The sequence below is a fragment of the Periplaneta americana genome, chromosome 12, assembly GCF_040183065.1.
Source record: "Periplaneta americana isolate PAMFEO1 chromosome 12, P.americana_PAMFEO1_priV1, whole genome shotgun sequence".
Lineage (NCBI taxonomy): Eukaryota > Metazoa > Arthropoda > Insecta > Blattodea > Blattidae > Periplaneta > Periplaneta americana.
Window position 1 is genome coordinate 109,387,390 of NC_091128.1, and position 23,566 is coordinate 109,410,955.

The 23,566-nt window shown below is 33.5% G+C and overlaps 1 protein-coding gene across 1 annotated transcript in view; it reads left to right on the forward strand.

Annotated features, from left to right (window-relative positions):
* The first annotated feature begins 122 nt into the window (after window positions 1-122).
* LOC138710800 (nonsense-mediated mRNA decay factor SMG7-like) overlaps window positions 123-23,566 on the forward strand; it is a 49,149-nt gene continuing 25,705 nt past the window's right edge. The window contains exons 1-14 of the mRNA XM_069841923.1: window positions 123-193; window positions 9,730-9,794; window positions 11,708-11,795; window positions 11,998-12,126; window positions 14,988-15,109; window positions 15,293-15,454; window positions 18,370-18,552; window positions 18,686-18,869; window positions 19,049-19,265; window positions 20,280-20,423; window positions 20,519-20,594; window positions 21,023-21,139; window positions 22,132-22,406; window positions 22,717-22,925. Coding sequence (XP_069698024.1) covers window positions 9,763-9,794; window positions 11,708-11,795; window positions 11,998-12,126; window positions 14,988-15,109; window positions 15,293-15,454; window positions 18,370-18,552; window positions 18,686-18,869; window positions 19,049-19,265; window positions 20,280-20,423; window positions 20,519-20,594; window positions 21,023-21,139; window positions 22,132-22,406; window positions 22,717-22,925 — 1,938 coding nt within the window. The 5' untranslated portion in view covers window positions 123-193; window positions 9,730-9,762. The remainder of the gene's footprint in view (window positions 194-9,729; window positions 9,795-11,707; window positions 11,796-11,997; window positions 12,127-14,987; window positions 15,110-15,292; window positions 15,455-18,369; window positions 18,553-18,685; window positions 18,870-19,048; window positions 19,266-20,279; window positions 20,424-20,518; window positions 20,595-21,022; window positions 21,140-22,131; window positions 22,407-22,716; window positions 22,926-23,566) is intronic.

Below are 23,566 nucleotides of genomic sequence, written 5' to 3' on the forward strand. Positions count from 1 at the left end.
GTAAATATAATGTGTTTTGAACCTATATAATTTCGTATTGATGTCCTAATTGATTATTTTATCCATAACAAATAAACTATAGCAGCATTTTGCATTATAATATTTTCATCCACACCGGAAGTATCATATGTTCACGGCTCTTCAATCCATCTAAGTAAAGTGGCAAGAAGATTTATGTTTTTAATATGTGACAGTAAGTTTATTTGAGATTTGTATTTATTTATACGTTATAGAAATTGCACAAAACGTATATTGGATTGATTTTAGATGCATAATTTAGTCATTTGTTTTGATGTAAATAGCTTATGCTTATGTCAAAGTAGCCTACGCCGAGACAAATCCATCACAGGCGGTAAAAAGCCTATCCTTTCTGACTTGTCATGTAAAGTTCTTGATTAATTTATTTACAAGTTTAATATAAAAGTTACTTTAATCAAAGTTTCCCATTAATATAAATGTGAAAACGTTATCTTACGTGCACATTTATGACAGGTGTCAATACAAATATGGATCTAGATTTGTTGGCTTCAGTAGAGCACACAAACCTTAAAAATAGATAATATATAGATTGGTAGAGAATTTCTATGAAATGTGTTGTAGTAACGTGCTTAATTTTCTGCCGTTAAATCTTTTGGTGTATGCTACTCAATTTAACTTTTGTTGTAGGTTAAGCTTCACTGTTTTTTATTTTATGAACTTTGTGTCTAACCTTACTTTTTCAGAAATATTTACCATGTTTTAAACTGTTTTAAATACATATTGTCGCATGTACAGCTAAATTAATGAATTTGAAATGAAATACCATTCATTGTACCGTGAATGTTTCTTTTTTGTGATTAATATTTTATACTTTAAGTTCCAGTTTGAAAATATAGGCCTATGTCGAGTAGGCCTAATTGAAGCAACATGTTACTAGGCCTACTTTTGTTAGTGTCACATATGTACCATGTTGTGATATTACCACATATTTTTACAGGTTCACAATTACATATGGGTGGTATAGAAAGTAGGCCTATAGTAATTATTATAAAATAATTAAAATAGTTTGTGGTTTGTTAGATTAATATAAACTCATTCTTTCATTAAAAAAATACCACTGTAAACCATCATTAAACTTTTTGAAGAGAGCTAAGTAACCGGTTTGCATACAAAAATTAAATTATGAGATTAGATGTGGAATTGATGCTGTCATTAGACCTCTACAGAAACAGTGTTATTTGACACAGGTAGACCTATATAATGGTAGTAAAGTTTTCTTGTACGAAATGTGAATTGCAATATAGTATTCAGCAAAAAGAGATTAAAACAGGTCAGTGTGAAATACAGTGAGTATCAGCAAATGTTCCCAGTGTTTCTGTGGACTGATCAGCGGCAAGTCCCCTCTCCGGCAGTGGCAGTAGAGTGGGGAACTGTTACTGGTCAGCTAACAGAAACACTGGGAACGTTTGCTGGGATTCATTGTACTTTCAGGAAAGAAAATGTCAGTTTTTTCCTCAGAAATTTTTTATAGATTGAATTTAGCATAGACCTATTGCAAAGAATAAATATATATAACGTAATGAATTATGAATAATCGTGCATAATCTGTCAACTGTAAAGGAGCTCTTATAAGCAAGTCCTCATGATTTGTTATCAATGTTTCAGAGAGTCAAATACCAATGCCCTATACTTTTTCGTAGCATCATTATTTCATTAAGTATTAAGCCGTTTCACTGTTATTACAACATATTAATTTAATACTGCATTATTGAAAACTACGTAAAATGAATTAGTAGAAAATGTGAAGTTGAATTAAGGTTATTAGAAAAAATGTAGGCCTGTTATCTGTGCCTTTGTAATATGTACCATGCATCTTATAAGAAGATTATGAGACACAAACAGCATTAAGAAACAACTATGACATATCTCAAGATTGTGGAGGAGAGGAATAATATACAGTACAAGAATGCTATGCGTCTTCTGTTATACTGGTACTTCTCCAAACAAGAAATGTGTGAAAGTTTAGCCATGCGTGGGAAAGATTTGATTAGTTTATATTCTAATATCGGAAGGTAAATGATTTAAAACTGCATCACTGATTCCATTGGCAAATAAAGAACCTTTAGAAAATATTTCTCTTAAACGGAAATTTTCTTAAATAATAGCAGCAACATGATTCATGTTTCATTGTGATTGAGATTAATTCTTTACTCATTCACTTTTGTGTTAAATATAAAGAAATGCCTTTTCTTTATATTGCAATGTTAAGTTTTGAGTATTACCTACATTATGCCTTTATATTGCAATGTTAAGTTTTGAATATTATCTGCATTATTTTAAGAGTATATCTGTCTTAAAGATAAAGCAGATAACAGTGACTGATTTAAATCATTTTTGTGACTGATTTGACTATTTTTTAAGTTCAGAAAATTCAATTTCAGACTGAATAAGAGGGCATTTTCGATGGGTTTTTTAGCACCGTCCGAGAATTCTGATAGGCTACTTTGGTGCTGAATAAGTTGAGATGTCTCCTGAACAGTCATTGCTACAAAATAAAATTATTGCAATACAAAACAGAATGAAAGTTTAAAATTTGGATTTGGGAAATGTTGTAAGAATTCACACACTTTGAAGAAGTAGCAACAAATAAGAATGAAAAAGAGGAATAGGTAAAACCTAGAATAATCTCGAGAAGTTCGTGTGATCAGTTAGAGAAACTTTTATCATCAATACCCACTCCCACCAGGTGTCACAAGACATTAATCACAACTGAGCAATAAAGTAGTTCAAACAATGACAAGTGACTGTATTTGATTTACGAAACGTACACAAATTAAATAAATTGCTTCAACTGATAACTATATGAAACAATTAAAAATTAAATATAATTATAAAAAATTAGGGACTTCTCAGGTTTAAATTGGGAACCTCTCAGTCTGTAATTCAATGCTCTACCACTAAGCTATGGCACTTCTGCTTTTAAGTGATAAAGTTTGAATATTAGAATTAGGGAGAGTACAGCAGTGGAGAAGTCGGAGAAATTTGTCTCTATACCAGCATGGATGAACTGCTGCCTGAATTTATTAGACAACACACGTTAAAAAAATATTTTATTTTGCTTGTAGGGTTTGCTCCAGTCAGCCTCCTGCGTCCTGCAAACATCCCTAATCACAAAATAAAATGCTATTTTTAACATTTGTATTGGTACATAACTTAACTATATTTTCAGAAAATTTATGAAAAAGAATAACAGGAGTGTGGATAAAGTTTCACACTTTATAGTCTTCTCGAAACGTACATTCTTAAGGAGCAGACAACAATAACTGTAAATTACATGGGGCGAAGGGGCAGAAGAGAAAGAATCCCAGAATATAGGTAGACTAATGGGAATTATATATTGTAAGAATACAGCATGGAGTAGCTTGAGATACAGTCCAAAGACAAGCTTTCGTGAGAACAGTAATGAACCCAATATTACTACTGGCATATCTTTGGGGTAATTAGTTGGAGTCATGATCCGAGGCCGCCTTCAGATGTGAGTTCGAATCCTGCTTGGGGCGATTACATGGCAGGCCGAGATTTTCCCAAACTGCTAAGTCAGGTAATCTCATGGCATATTTTCGGTAGTATCATTTCGCTAATATCGCGGGTGCTCGTGTAAAAGGGGTTATGTATGAATTGGCTAAAGCGGGATAAGTAAAGATTTGAACCCTCCATGATTACTTCTGTCTTATGTTAAAGGGGTTAAATCGTGCTTCCATCTATGATGCAGTTACAGTGCTCCGTATTTTGTAGCAAAGGGGTTTTATTCAGTACCAAAGGAGAGAAGTTTACACATCTTACAATTTGACTTAACTCCCTTTACACGAGCACCCGCGATATACCATTCTGGTTTCACCAATTTCACTGACGTTAGATAACCTCGCATTTGATACTGCTTCATTACAGTAATTCATTCATAGTTTTCTACCCAATGGCAGGTCTTTCACTGCCAACCCAGTATTCTCCAATCTTTCCTGTAGGCCTATTCTGCCTTCCTCTTGCATACGAACCATGTAGGCTGTCTTAATGTTGTCTGTCATCTGATAATATCTTCTTCTGCCCCTAACTTTTTTCCCATTCATTATTCCTTCCAGTTCATCCTTCAGTAAGCAGTTTTTTCTGAGCCAATACCCCAACCATTTCCTTTTTCTCTTCCTGATCAGTTTCAGCATTATTCTTTCTTCACTCACTCTTTCTAGCACAGCTTCATTTCTTATTCTATCTGTCCATTTCACATGTACCATTCTTCTCGATATCCACATTTCAATGCTTCTAGTCATTTCTCTTCACTTCGTCATAATGTCCATGTTTCTGCACTATACAATGCTGCACTCCACACTAAGCACTTCAGTAGTTTCTTCCTTAGTTCTTTTTCCAGAGGTCTGCAGAAGTTGCTCCTTTATTGCGTCGTTAAATAACCAATTAAAAAAATATTTAATTAATAATTGGAAACTTTTTGAATGAATCAATAATAATACTGTGGTTTTTCATGCATTGTGATTGCATATTTGTTCCCATCCTGTAATGAAATGTGTAATAGGCCTACATATGCTGTTGCGCATACTTTCTTAGACATTTTATGCATTGAACAGTTATTTTAGAGAATCATGTGAAGTATGAAACGAATTGTGAAGATATTGACTGGTTCATTTTTTTTACGTAGTATCTTGGTTTGTAACTGTAATATACATTAAGAAAACATTTTGATTCTGTGAAATTGAACTTTAAAGTTTGGTGGGTATATAGAAGTTTTTACCATTCCTGATATTTACGACATAAGTGTTAAAAATAGCATTTTATTTTGTGAGTAGGGATGTTTGCGAAACGAGATCACAGGCCGAATTGTGAAACCTGCGAACAAAATATCATTAGTATATTTCTTTACAATTGCCTTACCACTTTAAGGTGCAAATGTATTTACGTACTTGGCTTCTACTCAAGTATTACGTACTGTAAACAAAAGAAAAATTGAGAGCCGACACCAATTTCACACCGAAATAAGGGTGGAAAGTTACTGTGACAGTGGGAGCTGGTTGAGAGGTACAGGCAGCTGAATCCCATCGATCCTCTACATCGAGGTGGAAAGGATAGATGACAGTGAAGGACAACATACATCTCATTTCCGTGTGTTTCCTTACTGATCACAGAGAAAAATCGAGTTTTCGCAAGGTCAAATCAGTGACAGGTTAGTTTAGGAAAAATAATTTTATATACTATTTCGGTGCCCTCATGCCGATAGCGAGGGGAGGTGACTTCATTGGGCGTGGTCACACAACTTACATTGGTTCATGAGATCATGATCTAACTAATAACATTAGCATTCGGCTGTGACTCATAGTGCTGTTACAGTAAGCATTTGAAATTGTCATTTTTTGTTTCACCATGTGTCCCAGAACTGATACCCATATGCGATGCAGGGAAAGACATTCTGTGTCAGAACCAGGCTTTTGAATTCTGTATTTATTTTAAGGAGAGAATTGGAAGTTGAAAATTACAAGATACAATATCAGCTTTCTAACATCTTTCACCTTGCCTTTTGTTGAGAAACCGACCAATAATTTTGGACAAGTGGGTCATTTCATGCGATGTGGGACATAAATACAAAGTTTTATATTTAATCGAAGAAACTGTTCTTTTGCAGTAAATAATTCTCCAATACATTGACTTTATACAGTAAGGTGTAATTTTAATTTTGGTGCTAAAATCTGTTCCCTTCTCCTCCCCCCCTCCCCCCAATAAGCAAAGTCGACATGGCTGCTACAGAGGCAGTCTGGTAAGATTGCATCATTTGATTTTAGGATATTATTATCAGAATACCAAATGCCATGAAGTTAGCACTAATTTACATGTGAAAGTAATTCAATATGTAGAAGCATTGAGTGGAAATATAATCTATTAAAGGAATTATTCACTCTTAAAAGAAGTCTTAGGTCATGTAATGTTTGTTACAGAAAATATGAATTTAATTTCATAATTAAACAACTGTTTTTTATCTTAAAATGAAACTTTATATTATCTTAATTCCTATTGTGATCTACATAATTACTGGACATTCTGATTTTTCAAGACAAGAATTTTATAAAAATTCTTCGTAACAAACATTACATATTAATGTGGTAATGTTTATTACACAAAAAAATAGATGAAATTATTAATTTATGGCCTAATCTAGCAGTCCTATATTTAAAATAAGACGTGTTTTAGTATATTCTGATGTTTGATGGACCATGTAATATGCATTTCAGTATAAAACACTCCAAAATCGGCTGCTGAGAGAATGCGTGAATACAGAACTAGAATGGACCCAGTAAAACTCAAGAGAAACTAGAAAAGTGTCGTAATATTATGAGGAAACTTAGGAAAGGCCAAAATCAGTAAAAGCTGCAGAAAGAGAGGCCATTAGGAAGATAGTACAAGAATATGTGTCTAATGCCTACCCACTTCACTTCCGTGATTTAGGTTCCACATATTGTGGATAGAGAGTAGTACAAGAATGTTGTAGAAGACAAAAGCAAATTATTTGAATTCACGTATTTCGAAAGATAGTTTTTCAAAAAGTCCTCCTTATAAGAGTGCAAATTCGTCTGAGAAGCCTATGAAAAGAACACAGTGAAACCTTTCTAGAAGCCCTCGAAAAAAAACAGCTGAAGTAAGTAAGAAAGCTTGTTGAATTATTTAATCTATTAATACATCTCACAACTTCTGCATTGTCTGTTACTGTTGAAGGAAGGATTTTTATGAATATGAATATGATGTTCCCCTTGCATGGGAATGGAAAGAAATATATACAAAATAAGCTCCTTATCTGCGTAAAATATATACACCTTTTAAAGAGCAGAATCTAATTCTAAAGATTGGCCTATCATTTTGTGAAATGTGATCGAAACATGTTAGATTGGTCTCAGATAAGTATTAGCTAGTGTGCTGTTGTCCTGACTGAAAATATGCAGTTAATGATTTAAGCAGCACCTTTGAAAGCAGATGAAAACCAAGAACCACCCAGGAGCTTTTAAAATAAACAGTTTGTGAAATTGAAAATAAGAACTGTATGGAAAGATGTTGTCAAGAATAGAGTTATATTGACTCTATACCAATTACAAAAATTGATGATGACTGTGATGAGGTTCTTACTGAGCAATGGGAAGGTGGATGTCTAGTTCAAAAAAGTATGTCTATAGCCTAAATGAATTCTCCACTTTTCAATAATCAGCTAATTCAACTTTCGATTCACGTACACAATAAAACAAGACTGTGAAAGGAACAGCAGAATCAAAAATCTTCATGGAGCTACCCTTAAGCTACCATGCAAAATGCTGAGCAATTTCATGACATCACAAAAGCTAACACAATATATATTGTTTTTATGTCCCTTCTGGTAAAATTGACTCAATAGCAAAACGTTTAGAAAAATGGGAAAGTGCGCAGCCAGTGGTAGGAATTCAACAAACCCGATGTGTGAAAGTTGCCACACCTAACACAGTTACAGTAGGCCTATCCTCTTCTCAAATACTGGAGATGTTGAATTACTTAAGAAACATGAAAAAAAAAAAAAAAAAAAAAAACAGGAAGGAACAAGCAGTTCTACAAAATTCAATCTTTCCATTGTTCCTTCCATGGATTCACAATTTTCAGAACTATCAGTTGGTGACTATGTAGGTATTGGTTCATTATCTACCAACTGGACAACATTCTGTTGTACAATAATCCTCCTCAATAATACCTGCTTTGTGTACCCTGTAAATGACAATGTAGATTAAAAAAATCTCCAGACCTGGTTTCAAGCACATTGCTTAAATAGTAAGAAGTTTGAGGAAAATTTATCTTCAACAAATTACACTGTGCTAGTAGAGTAAGAAAGTTATAGGCCTAATACTCTTAAAACTTATCAATCAAAGGACATTATGGAGCATGTCGATTTCACAAAACGCTTCTTTTTAAATTATCATTAGGAATGTTTTTTTTTTTTTACAAAATGTTCAATGCTGGCTCTGTAACATTGTTACACTCTTGTAACGTCTGTTACTCTAAATTTTTAATTATTTTCAGGTAACATACATCTGTTGAATGAAAACATTTGTGTCATTTAGTTCTGCAGGTTTCCTAGATTGAGGCTGTTTTTTTTTTATGTGACATGAAATATCATAACAGAGATTCACAACAATCTTTCATAACTTGAGAATCAATGTCCTTCGATGTAATGTTTGTTATATTTTTTCAAATTTTAACCACAAGAACATGCACCATCACAATATTATATTTTTAGCACTATATAATCTTCAAACTATCCTCTGTTACCAGGTTCTTGTGTGTAGTTGGCTACAGAAAAATTTCAAATGTTCAAACCCATGTAAGAATGTAACATTTGTTACAATGGAATGATCCAGGTCCATTTTCTCCAAAATGTTGTCGTCTATGGAAATGATAGCTAGTGAGCTGAGACAATCCTCAGTGATGTTTGCTCGCATATAACTTGTTACTCTTCTCAGCCACGAGAAGGTGCATTCTGCTGAACAGTTGAACACTGAAGTACAAAAGAACATCCGGAGAGCTATGTTAACATTTGGGTAAATCTGCTGTCGTCATTGTTGCCAATATTATTAAATAAGTAAAATTTTCCACGAGTTGCCTTGAAATTGTACCTGAAAATTCCCACCTTTCCATTTAATTTTTTTTTTAACTTTAGAACTTCAGATGATTGAATAGGTAGTATTTTTCAGTTAACTAGTTGTGTAGTGCTACACATGAATAATAGACGTTATCTGCACTGAAAACAATGTATCATAAACAATCTCAATCAAAGCACATACCATAACCCAAAACTGTGAAAAGCATGGTATCTGGCCAGTCAATTCAAAATTACCAACTTTCAAATTGTCGAAAAAGACAGAAGTTCCTGTAATCGACTATTGGAGCACTTCAGATTATCCAAGACATCACTTTAATTCAACATATATTAAGAAATGAATAATAGCAGCCTTGAATCTTAAAGAGGCAGATTTGTTATTTAAAAATTTGCCACTGTAGGCAGTTGCGTACTGTGCCTATGCGTACATTTGCTCATGTCAGGATATTGTTCCAATTTAAGTACGTTATAGGAAGAACTGCTATTAAGAAAACAATTATCTTCGACTGACTGAAATTTGTTCTGACACAATCTAAATACAGTATTGTATTGGGTGAATGACGAAAGAGAGAAATATTCATCATCGTCATCCTGTGGTGCTTTGGCCTGTTTTCGGACCATGATCTCGCCTATTATTCTCTTCAATTTCTCCCTGTTTCTTGCAGTTTCCTTCCAGTTTCTTATATGACTCAGATTGGCTGCATCTTTTTGTATCATTTCTTCCCGTCAGTTAAGTGGTCTTCCAACTGGCTTTTTTCCATCAATGTGTCTACCAAGTACTTTTTTTGGGGATTTGTTGGTTTTTTAATTTCTTTTGGAGTCTCTTAATATGTATAAGAGAGAGAAATGTTGCCAGCTGCTATTCTGTATGTCTATGCTCAGCGAAGGAGTACTTATTTTGTACCGCTTTTAGTTGCATCGTTACATTTGATTGACTGTAGTGTAGCATACAGCCACACTTTTAAATGTCAAGAACTATGCTGCCTGTTGTAAAAGTACATTTGAATTTAGCAGGGCAAATTTTTATGTTGTAATAGTGGCTTTTTATAATGTAAAATACTTTCATATGTTTTTGTTCATTTTAGATATAAAATTGCTGCGTGTAGGAGCAATAGATAATGGGATTGAAGGCTGCCATTCAGGCATTGAAGTAAGTAAATTTATTATATATTAGCCTATTACTTGTAGTTAACATTCCAAATGTAAATTCTCATCAGATCTTTGATACTTGTATGCGACAAAGAACAGAGGTATCTTAATCCATCATTGTTTCATGATTATCATTCATATGTGTCTATACATCTGTTGAGTCTGTGCATATATTCTCTAAGTCTCAACTATATTTGTTTAAACAGATGTTCAAACAGCTCATTTGATGTGTAATTTTATCTGTTTGTTTCAATACTTTATAGGCCTATATATTTATAAATAGATACTTTGCACTGTCCATCTCAAATATTATATGTAACAGTAAATTAATCAAGTGAATAAGTAATCATGTAAGAAAGATCAAGTTTTGTGAAAACTGAGAAGACTTAAGTGAGTTTTCAACTGTTTAAACAGTAAATTGCGTTAGTTTACACTACAACTTACCTAATTCAGGTTGCCAAAAATATCGCTATAAGCTATTCACATTAACTTCAGGATATCACATAAACATTTATTTGGTTAATCATGAATTTATGGAAGACGTGTATTGAAATGTTATTAATAGTCTTTTCTTTGTGTGTGTTTTTTTTAGTAATTTGCCCATAAGAAATGTGTAGATAAACTTTTGAGTGTTTTATTGGAAGTAATGGAAAATATAGGACGTCATAGTAATAATGTTAAAAGTGAATGGAAAAGCATCTTAACATTTTCTATTACAAGCTACATAACAGCAAATTGAGAAACAGCTACACACACAAGAAAGCTAAAATATATGCATTTGTTTTTTTACAAGTAGAATGAGCAAAGGAAAATAAAATATTATCTCTGTTATATATCTTAGTGAAAAGATGTAAAGTGAAGTCGCTCAAGGTCGTAACCTTGTTAGAACAGCAATATATCTACAAGGGAACAATATACTATGTACAGATACGGAATTAAAATTTGGAGCGAGTCTTGATGGGAGTCTACCTGTACGTAGGCAACAGTTTCGCACAACTATCCTCAAGTAGCATATACGTACAGGAGCTCTTGTTTACTGCATATGTGCAGTGTGTTGTAAGTGAAACTTATACAATAAGGGAGTTCCAAATTTAATTTCCGTATCTGTACAAGGGAACCGTAAATTAGCCCTATATTTCAAAATTCATTTTATCATTTTCGATGGCCATCACATTTAAAGATCGTAGAATACTGTAGAACTCTATTTCAATGGGAAAAGTATTTATAAAGTAACAATAGCAATTACTGCAGCACCCAGAGTGACAGTTATACTGTTTCAAACACGGCTGTCATTTGTTATCTTGAGGCTAATTTTTAATGTCTTACTGCAGGTGTTGGTTGTGTCATAACTGTAAATTATGCTCCTCTTCTACAACTAAAATAAAATGGCGGCCATGTGTAATTTTCTAAAAGAATTTCACTTTGGCATTTGACGTTAAATATTCAATATAATTCACGAAATGGTTGTCTCCGGATTTTTTCCTGTGGATTTATTTTAATTCTGAGGCAGAAAAACATGCTATATATTTCAGTTCCTATTGCCAGTCTCATTCTCTGTTGTTGAATCAGAATATCTGTGTAGTACCAGTAGTGTTAATAGTGAAGAACAATATTTGCAGTAAAATTATTATTGTGAATATCAAAAATTCTCTACTCTCAAATTTTTTAATAAAGTTCATATTATTAGTTAACGAATATTTGTAGAAAAATTACTGCACTGAGTGATACACATCCCTTTTAGGCGAATTTTTCAGCTGGTGTCCATTGCCATTCAAAGTGAGCACTGTACATTGTCTTTTTCGTTTCTTATCTTGGACACTTCGTGTTTTACATAATTTATTAATTTTTTTTTTTAATTTGATTAATACACGAAATGAATAAATTATGCTCATTGTATTTTCTTCTGTTACTTAGGAGAGCAGAAAAGTTAAAAGAAAAAGTTCAAAGTTCAAGAGACTTATTGAATGACAATGAAGCCTGGGTGTGCCAACAACAGTTACAGGTGAGAGAAAGTGAAAGAAAAAATGATTTGTATATGAGTGGATTTAACAATTAAAAAAAGTAATACATACATACATACATACATACATACATACATACATACATACATACATACATACGCACACACACACATAGACACTCACTCACTCATTGTAACAATGCATCCTTGTTATTTGCTAATAATGAGCATTGCTTTTCTGCAGAGAATATATCAGCAGGTCCTTATCCTTGACTTAGAATATGCATTGGACAGAAAAGTGGAACAGGAACTATGGAATCATGGATTTAAAAATTACATTGGAACACTACAGAATTTAGCAAAGGATAAAAAGGTTTGTTGAAATGATTGAGCATTACTATAGTAATCTTCACAAACCATAGTTTATGTGTGTTTGAAGCTGCTTGAACTTCAAGATTAAATTCTTAATTTTTCCAATAGTCACTCATTTTGTAGTATATGCTTTCTTATTTGAATATATATTTGTTTCTCAATAATTGTATTTTGAGAAACTCCACTTTCGTCATTTTTATATCATCACCATTTCCTTCTCCAACTTGGTCTCAGGCCACCTATTTTGAATACCATTTATGTGTGTAGATCAAGGGTTAGCCTTTCTCAACATTCCCATTTGAGGCTTGATTTTTGTGATCTCTTTTGCACGTATAACCATGCTTTGAATCCTGAATAGAGTCCATACCAATGTATGTTTCATGGCTGAGTGCACTATTCTTGATCAAAATTTTACTGGAGTAAAGTTCGCATTTCACCCGGTGCATCATGATAGTTTACTGAGGTAAAACTTAACTGTTTATGGTGACGTGATTAAGTGGAATTTATCAGGGTAAAGTTCCAATAAAATGGCATTATGTTCTGATGTTCTCAATGGAATAGAAGACGAAATTATGTACCTTTATTATTTAAACAGAAACCAACGTCAAATTGGCATTATTTTGGAAATAGGGGTTCCTTTTGAAGAAAACCTGATAGAAAATACAAGGAAAGATTTCGTCTGTGCAAAGAAACCATGTTATGTTTAGTGAATGAAATGAATGAAAGACTGGAATTTTTTACTGATCAAAATAATCCTGTCTCACCTATGAACAGAGTTTTAACAACATTAAGATTGCACACTACAGGGACATTTGACTTTGTGATTGGTGATATTTCTAATATTCATCGTACCACGCCACTATACAATAATAATCATGTGTCAAACATTATTGCATCTTTTTGCTCATGCTACATTTCTTTTCCTTCGAGGACAGAACTGCAATCTGTAATGGATGGATTCTGTCAGATAAATTTTGCTTCATGTTAACAACATGCCTTCAGGTCAGTAGGGGACTTTCTGGTGAATCTAAAATATAGACAAGCACTGTTTAGTTACTATAGTAATTAAATCTCAAACTTGTGGGTTAACATTAAAAATATATGTTTAAAAAAACTGTTATTATTATTATTATTTTCTTGGATGTAATAAAAAATACTGGAGCATATTATGTGAATTTTTAAATATAATGTAAATCATGTGGTGTGATATTAAATTCTGTGTCTAACTTTAACCACGTAGCTTTTTTTTTCTTCCAGATGTCCATCGCTCTTACAGTTTTCAAGAATATTAGTGTAAGAGCCAGCCAGCTTTAAAAGAATCCATATTTCATGGTCTGAAAAATTCGGGGCTCTCCCTTTATTCTTCATATTCATTTATTGTTCTGTACATTCATAAACAAACGAATCAAACAAAGCAGTATAACAAAATCGAAGCACATAACAATTGCATACGTTCTGTATTTATCTTTGCTCTTGTATGGATGGTTTACTTTGTAGAAATGACATACAATCTCCTTAAGAGTTCACCCTGGTAAAGAGGCATCACAATTTTGATCGTGGTTTTTTTTTTAATCATATTTTCATGATCCGTAATCATTATATTTTTTAAAAGAGATTGGTACACTCAGCCATCATCATACTCATTCTTGTTAGTCTGTAGAAGTGTAATGCATGTTAGATACTAATGTTATATGAAAGTAGTTCCATTTCCTCTGTTTGTTACATTTTGTAGTAGAGTACTATTTTATGCATTGACTATTACGTTGTAAATAGAAGTTACAGAAAATTAAAGTTCGAAAGAAATTTTACTGGACATCAAATGCCACTCGCTTGTCTATATAGAAGATGTCCAAAATGTTTATGAAGTTTGTATCATTACAATAAATTAATGATACTCAGTCTTAAGTAATTTCCTCACAATTGTACCTACACTGATTTCACATTTCTGATAATCCTACTTGTCTGTGGTGTAATCATGATGAAGATCTGGAACACATTCTTCTATACTGTCCATCCATAAACCACAAAAGAATTAAATTAAAATCATCAGTACCAGTTGCAGAAGACACAGCTCTGCAGTATATATTGATTACACTCCAACTCTGGCTACTAGCAACAGACATCTATAATGAACACCGATCAAAATACCCCTCATTTCTCATGAAAAACAAAAACTGAATAGACTATCGTGGACTTTATGTTGTCAGCAAACAGCTGGATACATTAAGAAGATTAAGTAATTTCCTGAATTACACTATGAATTTCATTTGCAAGGTCTCCTTTGTTTGTGGATTGCTTCTGTATACTTTCTTCTTCAGAGTTTCCCTGTAGATAGAAATCAGAAATGTTCGTATCTGGAGAACAAGATGGCCATAGTCGTCTGCTGTTGTTTTTATTTGCAATGGAACTTGCTTCTCTAAACTTATCTTTACAAATCTGTAATAATCTCCTTGTGCAGGTAAAAGAATTGGAATACTGTCTTCGGAATTTCTTGATGCATTTACGACACAATTTTTTTTCTGTTGATTAACGTCCAGAAAGAAACACTCTTTGTTCAGCAGTATATCTCACTATGAACACACTACACTCAAGAATTGAAAAAAAGAAATTGGTTGATTTGTAAGTTTATGCTTTGCAAGAAACAACCAGGTAATTGGAGGAGACAAAAGAAGCATTGTAAACTATTGGTTACTCTTTTTGGCAAGACATATTGTAACTGTGAGGAAACAGAGAATTTGACCGTCATTAGATACTTCATTTTATCTATAATATAGCTCATTATGTTATATTGTATTGGTGATAATATAGTGTTGTTGTTGCTCTGTTTGTAGCTTATATCAGTACTGCCTTTTCTAATTCCAGAACCCAAAACGTAACGAGTCACAAGCCATGTTGTCTTGGTGTCTAGAAGCAGCCAGTGGCTTTTATTTAACATTACTACAGGAAATTTGTACAGCATTCGACCTTGACCTCCCTTTCAGAAGGTAATAGCTTTGTAATCTATGTGCTGCTTCAGTGTACAATAAACGAATTTCAGGGAAGAGGTATAAACCTATGCAGCCTATGCTTATTGCTGTATGTCTTTATTGAATATCAGAACTTATAAAATGACATATATAGTTTGATTACACACTCAGTATAAACTAATAATGTTTATTACTTTACAGGAAGGAGTCCGTGTATGGAAACGGCAAACTTTGGAGAACAGTTGATCATTTTACTCAACCTCATAAAAATTCTTGTTACTATATTTGTCAACATTGCTTAGTCCACTTGGGGGATATTGCTCGCTACAGGAATCAAAGTCGTCAGGCTGAGATATTCTACAGGTATTGTCGTTTTATGCATAATTTAATGGTGTGTGAAAGAAAATATCCTAATTTTGGAATGTTGTTGTTTTCTAATGCCAGGCATTTGACAATGAAGTCATTTGACCTCTTGCACTCCAATATTTTTCAAAGATATTATCATGACAAGCCACTGAAGCACAGATTTTGAGATGTTCCGAATCCATTTCTTGGTTTAATTTTGGAATGTTTGCAGTATTGTGTAGTGTACCAGGGTTGGGAAGCTACATGTAAAAAAAAAATAATTTCTACATGACGTGTAAAGTAGGCCTACGAGTTAAAATGAGTAATTTATGTCATAAATTTAAAAAAATGTAGTAAATTCGAAGCTTGCTGTAATACATTAAATAAAATGTTATTCGTGTTCCCAGTCTATAAGCATGCACTACTTGTAATTCTTTCAAGCTCTTCATATTGTTTTTCTTCTGTCCCTTGAAATGAAATGTCGACACCACACACAGTTTCCACATGTTGTTTAACTACTCACCATGCCAATACAGATCTCAGAATTTTACTAGTCATCAAAGACTGCCCACAGTTTCCATCATATGCAATTTATCATTATGTTTCCACAGTTTCCATTGTCACCTTCTTTTCTTTATATTTTTTAGCCAAATTCCTTATGTTATCGTGGTAGTGGATAGTGTTTTTGTGTGTAATGCCAACTTCATTTATTTTCCTTTATCCACTGACCTAAGAAGTCGCTCTGTTTACAGAGGCTAGTATTAAAAGAGGAAACACAAAATTTGTTGTTCTTTTGAGAACTCTTTGCAGACATGGCCGAGCTGGTGGCCACCACAAGTTGTCTCAGGTGGGATGTCTTTCAGCATACACCAGATCTCTTAGGTGGCCCAACAACAAAAAATCAAAATGTGTGAGATTGAGTGATCTTGCGATCACCTGCCAGATTCATTCCTCCCAATTCATTGTCTTGGAAATTTCATGTCCAAATGTTGCCTCAGTCTGTGGTTGTAGTACAATCCTGAAGTAATATGTCCAACATGTCCATGGTCAGGAACGACATATTTCATTGATACTTTCTATCATGTCTCTGAAACTAACAAGGAAACATTCTCATGGGAGCAGATAAGAAAGTTTTTATTTTTCCACCATGTTAATAATGTCAAAACAAGTACTTATACAAATTTTGGCTACTCAAGGGCCATAAAAAATAAGTTTTCCTGGGTCTGTTTACAGAAAGAACACACAATTTCATTAGAAAAATTTATTGGAACAGCAATTGTTAAGCCATTTTCCAACATATTCCCCACCGGAATTGAGACATTTGTCATACCATGGCATCAACAGAGAGGTGTTGTCACACACTGGTTTTCCGATCCCAGATGACAGACTTTTATGACACAGGGATATATAAAAGTTGATCTCAAGGTATGACATATGTCTCAGTTTCGGTGGGGAATATGTTGAAAAATACCTCAACAATTGCTGTATCTGTTCCAATAAATTTGTCCATTAAATTGTTTTTTTTTTCTATAAATGGCCCCAGAGAACCTTACTTTTTACGGCCCTTGTAATTGCACTCGAGTGGCCAAAATTTGTGTAAGCACTTGTTTTAGTGGCCAAAATTTGTATAAGCACTTTTTTTGACATTATTAATATAGTGGAAGAAAAAAGATTAACTTTTTATTTGCTCCCATGAGAATCTTTGCTTGTAAGCTGTGTAGACAATTAGTTCACATGGCATTTTATGTTTACACAAACATGATTAAGGTACAGAATTGTAGGACATGCTGTACAAAGGTTGATATGGGGGGGGGGGGGGTTTTTTTGTTTTGTTTTGTGTGTGCGTGCGTGCGTATCTCTGTGCGTGTGTGTTTTGTTTTTCTTTTTCTTTTTTTTGCTTTGTATGGCTTCTTCCAGGAGGGAAGTAAAGCTCTGCTTGTCCTGTCAGACTTATAACACGTAAAAGAACCCTGTCTATAATAGAGCATTCCAGTCAAAACTTTGTCGACTATTCCTCACTCACCTTCAAGTTCGATGTTCTACAACCTGTGCAGTTTAAAGTGCTGTTAAATAAATGCTGCTTCTGCCATCATTGCGGGGAAAATTTTGAGCTTTGAAAGAGAAACCTTTCCCCTCTCCCTTCTCAATTTACTACTATATTCTGTCAGCCTGAAGATCTGTGTTGCTCTTCCTACATACTTGACTATGTTACCAAAGGAGGAGGACCAGCTCTTATGTTATAGAATGGAACAACATGTCTAGTTTGATCTACTTCATGCTCTTGTACTGTTCTCGGATCACAATTTCTCATCAATTTTTCAAATTTTCATAATATGGTTTAGCATTATACAAGTGAGATCAATGGATGCAAGTGGTGAGAATGTCAATGCATCTATTTTAGGTTCTCCTTTTTTATTTTTAGAAAATATCACTTTTATAGACATGATGTTAAATTAGGTTCAATAAAATTGAAACTAGGATTGTCTATAGCCTTTTCCAGATAGTTTCAACCTTACATGCTTGACATATGCAACTTCATTCCATATTGTGCGGTCAGCACGACATAAAACTAGCTATAAATCATAGCTAATTAATTTGGCCACTTCGTAGCTCAGATGGTAGGACATTTACCTATGGATCTGGGACTGCATTTGGGCATGGGTTTGAAGTGCATTTGAACTGATAGGTTTTTCTGGGGTTGTCTGCAATTGAAAGACCAATGTTAGGTAATCCCACTTCGAATCCTCAGACCAATCTCACCAGATACCACTTCACTATCACCAATTCCCTCAACACTAGATAACCTTGCAATTTATAACATAATTTTAAATAATAATTTAAAAAGTTAATTAATTTGCATAATGCCTTCGTGGTTAGAGTAAAGTTGTGTTTTTTAATATAACTTGGCTAATGAAATTTTTCTGTATTAACAGGCATGCAGTGCAGTTGGCACCAAATAGTGGACAACCTTACAACCAACTTGCACTCCTTGAAGCAAGCCGAGGTGACAGATTGAGCACAGTTTTCCACTATGTTCGTAGTGTTGCAGTTCGTCACTTTTTTCCAGCTGCTGCCACCAACTTGTCCCGTACATTGAATAAAAGTGCAGAAGAACAGTGAGTAGTCATTATACCATGTACGAAATTGCTAATAGTAGGTTCATTTATTGCTAGCCTTTATATAATATATTTACATTATTGTAGTTTCCTAATGAAGTTGATTTGCATATATAAACTATTTCTCTTATAGGTTAAATGTAGAGGGACGAAGCAAGTTATCAGTTTCTGAATATGTAGCTGTTTTCCTCAAACTTCATGGGTTACTTCATAACAGTTCAGATCTACAAGAAGCAGAGAAGTATGTGAGAGTTCTGACAACAACACTTACAGCTCATGTTGCTACAGAAAGCCTTACTTCATGGAAGTTGGTTCAGGTGAGTTTGGGCACCTCTCATTTCTATATGTATTGTCATCCTGTAAAAATTTCTATAAAATAACTATGTAATAGTCACTGAATTAATATTTTACAAATTAAGTATGTGATTTAGAGCTTATTCTCTTTCTTTTTTTTTTTTTAACTTTATGTAAGAATTTATATAAAATTGTATTACAGATGTTGGCTATCAACCTGTTCGCCCTACACCATGCTGGAAGTTGTGTTGATGCAGATAAATTAACCTCATTCAGTGATGAGCAATTGTCAAGTGATGAAAGGAAAGTGAAACATCTTGTGATGGATCTTATGGCTGGATCTCTCAGTGCTTATTTGTTACCAGTGTACACACTCAAAGAAGGAGATGCTTTACTGGAATACTTCGCTCTACCTGCTAGTAAGGATGAATAGAAATCTTATTGCTGTTATTTTACACCACATATTTATAATGTGTGTTTTACAAAATGTAGAAGGATAGTAACTTTAAATAGTGTGTGGTCCACACCAGTGGAGTAACAGTTACCGTGTCTAACCATAAAACCAGGTGACCTGGGTTCGAATCCCTGTCAGGGCAAGTTATCTGGTTGAGGTTTTCTCCGAGGTTTTCCCTCAACCCAATATGAGCAAATGCTGAGTAACTATCGGTACTGGATCCCAGACTCAGTTCACTGGCATTATCACCTTCATTCCATTTAGACGCTAAATAATCTGAGATGTTAATACAGCATCTTAAAATAATCCAAAAAAAAATGGTGTGTGAAGTAAGTTAGGAATCACTTTCAATTGCAAACCCATACTGTTTAAATTGTTTGAATTTTAATTCCACTTTTAAATGGGGTGTATATTTTCTTTATTGCTGTCAGAGTAATTGATATTACCTGTATTATGTGAAAAGGAAACAACAGGCATTTCGGCATTTCTATGGAATTAGATTAATTTAACAATTGAACATACTTGACTTGTCTTTTGTGCGCATGTGTTTTTTTTCTTGCACATGATTTTATTTTACAGGAGCTAGTATAAAAATATACACCTATAAACACAACAATTTATTGTTGATCTTTGTGTCTATATCTCTCAATATACAAAGTGATTCAGGACCTCTGCAACAAACTCTGGGGATCGATAGATCTCGCATTGAGGATCATTTTTCGTAAAACAACACATGTTCTCTGGTGTCTCATTTAGGAACTAAGCGACATCGGAAAAAAAGACAGGTTTTAGTGAATTTACAGTTAATTATGAAATGAATTATTCATTCATTTCAAGTACCCTTGCTGACAGGTTACAAGTATAGTTAAAGTAGTGTTAACAAAGATAACATGAATGTGCCAAGTGTAAAGAGGAGAGATGAGATAAAATATAATATAAAAATTTGTAAAATTAACATATAAATTGTCTCATTTTTCAGTTAAGCTGACTTTAGATTGGATTAGACTTGATCCAAAGGTTCTGCTTGAGTCAGCATTTACAAGTCGACTTCAAATCTGGCCCAGCCTATGTAAACTCCTAAATGGACTCCAGCAAGCTCTGACTGATTTTACTACGGATAAATGTATGTAATGAGTACATTCTTCGCCATACAAACTAACTTAACACTTTTTATAAAGAAATATTGTGAATGAATTTCTATGTCCTATCTCATTTCAGATAGCTACTTGCCTCTTCCAGAAGACAGAGACCTGCAAGGATTCATACCACTGGAGAAGTCATTCAGTGATCTTAGGTAACAGTTCACACTTTTTGTTGATCTTAAAAAAAAAACAGGAACTTGTATAGCATATTTTACACATGCAACCAAAGAATATAATTGGCTTCATAAACATTACAGGACTTCTCATTTCATCTGCTACAGTGTTTACAAAATTTAAATACATCTACAAAAGTTGGAGAACAATTAAATTTGTTCCATAAAATGTTATCATTTAAAAGATAAAGATGCCCCTCATGTAGGCCATGAAAATATATAGGAGGCGAGAAGATAGAGTTTCCTATGCTTTTTAATTACTGTATTGCTAAGAGGCGGAAGATTAACATTTAACACTTTATTTCACTCCTAAAAAATAATTTGTATGATAGGAGTTGGAAGTAGCAATATTTTAAATATAGTTCTTTTCTTTCTAATTATATTATACATGCTGAATTTATTTTCAGATTCAGTTCCCAGGATTGGAAATTGGATCCAGTCTCCCTAAATAAACTCCGAGCCAGTCGTGTTCTTGAATTTGGGAACTGGCTGTCCAAGCAGGATAACCATCGTCTTGTAACTAGGTTTGTAGAATTTTTTTTATTATAGTTGTACCACAGTCTAGTATATACAGTCACGAAGCTTGAGTTGTGAGGGTGCTAGGAACAATAGACTGTGCTGGTACTATTTCGCATTGTGTGTAATGAGGCGATATTAGCGATCCTAGTGGTTAACAAGTATCTATGGATGCATATTTATTACGTATTGAGCTTCGTGACTAGACTGTAGTTGTACTGTATCTAATGACCTAATGAGAGTGTTTCTCTATTATAGTTTAATGTTATTGTTGTCATTATTATTATTAGCCTATCATCACCATCATCGTTATCATTATCATCATCATGTTATTCTTATATTTCGAAACTTATGTCATTAAATTACTTGGAAATTTTATGAATGAATTGCTAGTGAGGTTCTTTCATAATTGATGTGTCAGTATTTTAAACTTTTTTCTTTATATTTTTGTGCAGCATGGGTTTATAATATAAATTTAAAGCATGAATTCAGGAAAGGCAGGTTATGCCTAGATCAGACTGTACTTTCACTGTATTTCAAACAGTTCGGTGGGGAAATAAATGCAGTTTGTAGTAATAGTGCTGATCTCATTATTTTTATCCTATTTTTCCTCGTTTAACTTCCTTTGTCACTTCTTGAATTATACCAATAGTATATTCTGCTGTGATCCCAGTAATAATAAATTATCTAATTTAGAAGAAAAAGCTTGAGACAATTATATAATTAAAAGCTCACATATACAACATTTCATTTTGTGGACAATCAAATAATAAAAGTGAGATCAGTACATCAATTATGGGACCCACTTGTTAAAAATTAACAATGTAAGTTAATGTAACAATATAAAAATACCTTGAAGTTAGTCTGTAGAATTATTTTACAACCTTCTTAGGTTTCAGTGATAAGGAAATAACAGTGTATAAAGTAATTGAATTATTAATTTTATACTTCAAATGAATTAAATGTAATATATATTTCCACTATTTTTGTGTATATCCAGATCATCTCCAGGTGCAGATGAATCTGCTGCAGTGTTCGAAGCAGTGGGAGGCCAACAGGTGCCTCCTTGCGACCTGATCAGAGAGCTAGAGGAACTGAGTCTCACAAAGCTCCCCTCCCCTGCTCCATCTGATACCAGTAGTTGGGGAAGCACTGCTACTGGCACATCCACCCCAGATAATTCCCTAATAATTGGAGGAATCCTTGGAGGCCCACACAGTCCTCCTCTCACTCGTGACATTATTACAGAGCAACCTCATATTGATACAGTTGTTGGTGAGTACATATCTGTTTTTTGAATATCATTGTACTTACATTTGGTATCGTTAAAGATAATTTGTTTTATACTGTATATAATTTTACTACAATCATCAGTTATTACCAATTTTTCTAACTTTCTTATATAAGGTTGCTTTTAAATTCGTAGCTAATTTTTTTTCTTTATTAATACATTTTCAGAGCTATAATTTTTAATGAGTATTTTCATTACTGTGATATTAAAATATGCGTGACTTGTAATTTTTAGTAAAGAGAGTAAGAAAAAGAAGTGTGAACTCTTAAATTAAAACAATTTTTCACTTTTCAGAACGCCGTACTGGTATTTTGAAACCACAAGGCTCCTTGGAGAAGGCTCGAGAGAAAGAAGCAACTGAAGTGACATGGAACCATAATCAGAATCATTCTGCAAATGTAATAACCAAGCGAGGCCGACAGAATGTTGCAATGCAAGCTATCATGAGGAAATCTGTATTGCTTGGAGAACAAGAGAATGCGAGAAATTTGGAAGCCAAACAGGTAAATTCATTCTTTCTATTTTTCAAGTTGAATAAATTCATTATATAGTAGTCATCTTCTCTTTGGTAAAAGCTGTTGTATGAGGTGTTTTAAATAAGTATCCAGTCTAAATACATTGAACTTACCTGGTATGCTCTTTGTTAATGTTTCGTTCCCGTGGTATAGTGTTACAGTGGATCCAGTATTGCAGATTCTATAAGGAATTTTTAAATGAAAAAGAATTCCTTTATTCACAAAATAGAGATGAATATAGGCGTAATTATATGTTCATTCTGGCTGTTACTTCGTTCTTAACTCTTAATAATATGTGTTATGGTAATTATTCTGGAGCTCTCTGGCAAAAAGAAAAGTGGTTTGTCAATATACTAATATCCATGTATGATGTGTATAAATTGTAAATAAATCAAGACTAGTCTATGAGAGTGAATCCTTGCCATTGCAAAAGAACCAATCAAGTACCGCATCCTTTTTAGTCATAAAAGTGGCTGTAGTTATTCTTAGAGATGTTATGGTAAAACATATAGCAAAGCCATCTCTCATTTCTATCAGTGGTTACATTATAGTGGAGAATCAATAGAATGGTAGCAAATGAAACTGAAATACAAGGAAATGTGTGCTAACACAGTTTTTGTCCACTTCAA